This window comes from Wasmannia auropunctata, unplaced genomic scaffold (assembly GCF_000956235.1).
Source record: "Wasmannia auropunctata unplaced genomic scaffold, wasmannia.A_1.0 LD336057.1, whole genome shotgun sequence".
In the NCBI taxonomy this organism is placed as follows: domain Eukaryota; kingdom Metazoa; phylum Arthropoda; class Insecta; order Hymenoptera; family Formicidae; genus Wasmannia; species Wasmannia auropunctata.
Genome location: NW_012026833.1, coordinates 538155 through 543844, shown reverse-complemented (window position 1 = coordinate 543844; position 5690 = coordinate 538155). Strand labels below are relative to the sequence as shown.

General features: G+C 31.8%; 2 protein-coding genes across 3 annotated transcripts in view; both read left to right on the top strand.

Annotated features, from left to right (window-relative positions):
* The window catches only part of LOC105450742, a 10385-nt gene extending 10351 nt beyond the window's left edge, over nt 1-34 (top strand). Inside the window, exon 13 of the mRNA XM_011690729.1 lies at nt 26-34. Coding sequence (XP_011689031.1) covers nt 26-34 — 9 coding nt within the window. The remainder of the gene's footprint in view (nt 1-25) is intronic.
* On the top strand, nt 30-1420 carry LOC105450692 (F-box/LRR-repeat protein 13-like). 2 transcript variants are annotated; one of them, XM_011690644.1, is made up of 4 exons: nt 30-327; nt 409-447; nt 543-727; nt 839-1420. In XM_011690644.1, exons 2-4 carry the CDS (start codon nt 421-423, stop codon nt 1185-1187), a joined length of 561 nt encoding a protein of 186 aa, XP_011688946.1. In that variant the 5' UTR covers nt 30-327; nt 409-420; the 3' UTR covers nt 1188-1420. The 2 variants fall into 2 exon arrangements, with proteins under 2 accessions (XP_011688946.1, XP_011688945.1); XM_011690643.1 differs by having other exon boundaries at nt 409-727.
* Nucleotides 1421-5690: the final 4270 nt, after the last annotated feature.

Genomic DNA, 5690 nt, shown 5'->3' with positions numbered 1-5690 from the left:
TGACGTCATTAAGTCGCATGAGCAGAGTCAATAAGCGCTTCAATTATTTATCACGTGATCCTCTGCTGTACAAATGTTTGAACTTACGGAATATACACCTAACATATATGCATATAAATATCCGTCAGTTATTTGATTACTTTGCACCTAGATGTAAACATTTACTACAGTTGGATCTGGCGTATTGCCAATTTTATGCTCCGAATTTTAGTGAATTTATAAAAACTTGCTGCAGACATTTAACATACTTACGATTAAGTCGCTGCAGATATGTCTTTTATTCTGGACTTCTGGGTGATATTTCAGAAATATGCAAAAATTTGAAAGGTACGTACATATATAACTCTGTGATTGTTATGATTACTGGTAAATTAAACATAATTATAATATTATACATATATTTTTTAGAATTGGATCTAAATGGTTGTAATTGCCTATATTTCGAAGGTATTTCATACCTAAAAAATTTACAGTTTTTGGAACGTTTACATCTTGAAAATATTACATCATTAAAATCTAATACTTTATGTGAAATACTACAGAAAAATCGACAGATGCGTGACTTAAATTTAGCAAATACGGATTTAAACATAGATACTGCAGTCGTTATAGAATTAAAAAATTGCCTCAATTTGGAAAGATTAAATTTAATGCAATGCTCTATTACATCGCAAGAGATTTATGCTCTTGCCGATTGTAAGAATTTGATAGAAATAAATTTTTCTGGGTACGTATGTGAAAGTGTTTCTTTTAAAACATATCGTATTCTTTTTTGAAATTTATATGCTTATCTTTTTTTGCATGCAATTGCTATAATCGTATTGGTTTTTGTTTACAGATGCTGGATAAAGGATTATAATTGTGACAGGAGTAGTGCCTTCAGTAGATTGTTTTCCTCCTGTCAACGCCTGGAAAAAGTCGACTTGAGCTATTCTGATCAGTATGAAACTCTCAATAAGCGTGATTTGGAAACACTAGCGTTGTGTAAAAATTTAAAATCCTTAAACTTGATGAGCTTGGATTCCGTGACACCTGCTATATGTTTTCAACTTTTTACAAAATGTACTAAATTGAACGAAATCGATCTTACCTTTTGTAAAAATATTAGTCAAAACTTGGTGGACCAATGGAACGAAATATACAATGAAATAATTGTATATAAATTTTCACACAGGAAACCCCGGTGAAAAAGTTTCTCTGAATTTCTCTGAAAGACTAAAAATTAATTTTCCTGAAAATGTTCTTCACGTTGCAGAATTTTCAGAAAATTTTTTAGTATAATTTCGGAGACTTATCAAAATATTTTAGTGATTTCTAAAGATTTTCATAAAATGACACTTTGTGATGATTCATGACTATTCAATGTTAATAGATCCATATTTGTAATCAGATCAATAAAGTTATTTAAAAAATTGAAAAATGTTTTTAAAATAAATTTTAATATTTTTTAACTTTTCGTACTAGATGTGACATACTCCAGCAAAATTTAAACTTGTATGACTTTTAAAAAAATGTTGCGCGCAAGTTTTAAACCAATGCTGTGACGATTGAAATTATTATCGTACTTTAAATTAATATATTTAAGGGGGTATTCTAGTCTAGAGGACAAATTTTTATGCTATTTTTACGAATTTTTTTAAAAGAAAGTATAAAGTTTTTTGGGACAAAGTTTGTCCTACATATTTGTACATATTTCAAGCATGTTTCAAAATATTTGTATTTAAATATAACTATAAATAAGCGCTATATACAATATATATACTGAGGTCATGAAGAAAAAAGATTGGTCCGGTACCCATAATTCCGGCTGTTCTACTCATTTAATACAAAAAAATCAAAGAAATTTTCAATTAGTATAAAGTTTGACTATACCTGGTACCAGAACATAAATAAAATATTAAAAATTTAAAAATTGACATTACTTTGAAAATTAATTTTCGATTTTTATCATTTTTTCCAACTTTAAAGAGTTGTAAAAATTTAACAAAAACATAATTTGACTTGATCGAGGTAGGGGCTATAGCCACGCATATGTTGAAGATGCATGCACAAGCCCGAATTGATTAGTCAATTGGTTTTCGAGATATTATGGGTACCAATTTGAAAAACGTGGTTTCGAGAAAAACGCGTTTAAAGCATTTTGTACTGATTACATAGATTGAGACTACTCTCTATCAAGTGCTATGGCCGGTATTCATAAGTCGGTTTTTATTTCGAAGCCGTCTTAAGTAACGTCTTAAGATGCTAATATGGCGGATGCTAATTGGCTTAATTGTAAAATCTTAAGACGATCCTATACTTAAGACGATCTTAAATATAAGAATCGATTACAAGTACCGGCCTATAACTTTGTTAATTTTGCGAATCAGGCTAAATCCTTTTGCAGACATATTTTCCATATCAAATATTTGCAAAATATGTAAAAAAATCAATTTTTCCGATCCGCTAGACTAGAATACCCTCTTAAAGTGAACTGCAACATAGGATGAGATATCCCACATGATTTGCTATATTAATATTTCCCATCATAGCGCACGCAGGGTTAACAATCGTTATAATTTTCAGAGACGTCATTAAATATCCGAGTTTTTGCGAAATTCAAGAACATTCAGACTTGAAAATGATTTTCGAAGAAATTGCTAAAAGGAGAGTGTAATATCACACAAAAAAAAGATAAATTACAATAAAATTTTTCAAAAGCATTTTACAATTTAGTCTTTATTTTTATATCGACAGTAAACAACGTTTTACTGACTTTTTACGGAGCTATACGTAAATAAAAATGTGATAAACTTTGTTACGAATTTTGCAAGGCTTCTTGATACTAATTAAAAATTGCACATAAATGCAGTTTATAGCATTTGAAAGGGTATATCTTTATCTTTAATTTGCATTTTTTGCAATTTTTTGTCACCGAATTATTCAATGTTGAAGCATAAGGACCATTTTTGTTTCAATGTTAAATAACTCGGTGAAAAAAATCGCACAACGCTCTCCGAATGCGCAAATTAAAGTTAAAAATTCACTTTCGAAAACTCTAAACTGCATTTATGTGCGATTTTTATTTCGGATTATGGAACTTGCAAGTTTTCATGGCGTGAATCAAAAATTGCATAGAAATACTGTTTACCAGTGTTCGAAAAAATCAGTCTTTACTTTTAATTTGCGACTTAAATAGTCGTTGAGCATTATGCGATTTTTTTTTATCGAGTTACTCATCATTGAAATAAAAAAGACCAATTTTGCTTTAGTATTGAATAATTCGGTAAAAAACTGCATAACGCTTATCGAATGCGCAAATTACAAAAAAAAGATTCACGCTTTTAAACGCTGTAAGTCGTATTTGTATGCAATTTTTAATTCACGCCATGGAACTTCTTAAAGTAAATAAAAAATTTTTAAATTTGATGCATCTTCACTTGCATCCGTGTAGCTCCGTAAAGAATCAGTAAGTTATTTAATGAATCATGAATTTCAAAAGTAGAGACTCCAAACTGTAAAATGCTTTTTAAAACATTTTATTATAATTATTTTTTACAAGTTATGCTCTCTTGAACTTTGTCTATTTTTAGGGATCAGAATAGGTGATGCTTTAATTTTGCTGTTGAGTAATTTTAAACTGTTTTACAATATTAATAAAAATTGTATTTTACATTAAAGTATTTGATTCCTTTCTATCTCTCTCTCTCCGAGAATATTTTAATCTAAAGAAAATATCTTCGCTCTTTTTCTCTATATATTAGCAATTATTTTTTAATAATAGTAATAATACTATGCTCAATTAGCTTCTTTGGTGCAAAAATATTATTCATATCTCGTACTAACAATAAGTACGACAATACATGAATAATACACAAATAATTGTGACATATCCGAGTTTCAATATTGATTATATAGAGAGCTCAACAAATTTTATAAATGCGGGAAATGGTTACCAATGAACACTATATCTGTGGCAGTCTTGCAGATATTCAGTGACGGCGCAACTTCTGTTTGATTTCTGCCGATAATAATACTGCGTTTAAAAAATCTGCTCAATTTTTGTTGTCAATCTGCTGTCAGACTGTGTTGCACAGATCCTGCTCTGTGTCTGCAATTTGCCAATGTGCAATTAGGGTCAATTAAGTCCGTAGTCAACAGAGTCTGCCCGATTTCTGTTGCCAATTTGCTGGCATAGAATGTCAACAGATTCGTCAGATTTCTAGCAGCAGTTTGCCGACATCGTTAGATTTACAGAGACTGTGTGAAATCTGTTGCCTTTCTGATATCAGAAATTTTGGCCGATAGCACATGAAATGCAAAAGCATAACATAAGACCGCTGGACTAACGAATATCCACCATAAAGTTGCCATACTGATTTACATAAGATTCTTTTAGGCTCGGAGCACATGAAATTGTCGGACCATCGTGATCGAGTGACCCATTCATTATGTATGGGAGCACATGAAATACATAATGAATGGATACGATCGATCACGGTGCTGACAATTACGGTGAGTAACGGCGTACGTGAAACAATTTCCGGCTATTGTTTCTCTTTGGGAATATAAGTACTTGGTGAGAGACGTACGCTATCGCTTCATCAAATTATTTATCCGATACAAAAACAGACCACCGTGTTATTATAAGCTGCCCGGAACCAATTATACTTATCTACGCCTCGTCCATGATGTTTCTATTTCAGGTATAGATTTAACTGTCACAATCACTACCTCTTTTTTTCAATTGTAGTATTAGAATAAAAAGCATAAGATCATTATATATTAAAAATATTTTAGTGTTAATCTGGAAGCTGTCATGTAACAGGTTCAATACCTTATATCACCGAATCATTTACGACGGTGAATAATTTATTCGGCTTTCCCTTCGGATAAATAATTCGCTGATAAAAATCGTATCGTCGCATATCTCCATGTAATTTGTAATAATGCCGCACATCCACATCACCCGGTGGCATCTTTCGTGCTCACCCCCTAGATCCTCAGATCCGATAAATCCCTGTTTGCGATGATCACCCTGTAGTCATGCGTTCGCCTCTTGAATCGCGGGTACTCTTATTCCATTCCTTAATTCTCGGCTCAGCGATATTTAGGTTTTCGACGGATTCGAAGAATTTCGCGATTCATATTTTTTGTAGGATTTCGAAATTAGGATACCGATTTCGTCTCCTCTCTCCGAAATCGTTAATTGTTTTATTGTAATAGTGCCCAAAGAACAAGAACAAAGTAGATTTTTATTTTTTTTTACTTGTCGGTAACAGTTTTATTCAAGTACTCGTTTTCAAATCTGCAAAATGAAGTGTATGATAGTGCGATCGATTGCGATGCTCTTCCTCCTGATAGACACCAAATCGCTGACGAAGGGAATAGGCATTAACAATTATTCCCAATTGATCAACGACATCCACAGATATTATCGCACGTCATGCGTTATATTCGTGCGATCTGATAATTGCGGTAAGTACCGAGAACAATTTCCGGCTATTGTTTCTTATACTGCACTTCCGACCAATTGGCGAAAAGAAAGTTTCCGCAAATTTTTGAATAAATATTAAATAATAACTTTGCATGCAAATTAGTTCGGTTTTATTTGCTATTTAACAGTAAAATAATGAAGTTGAAGAGGTATTCTGGTCTTGAAAGATTCAAAATTCCGATTTCAAAGGTATTTTTGGGAAAGATAGGCAGAG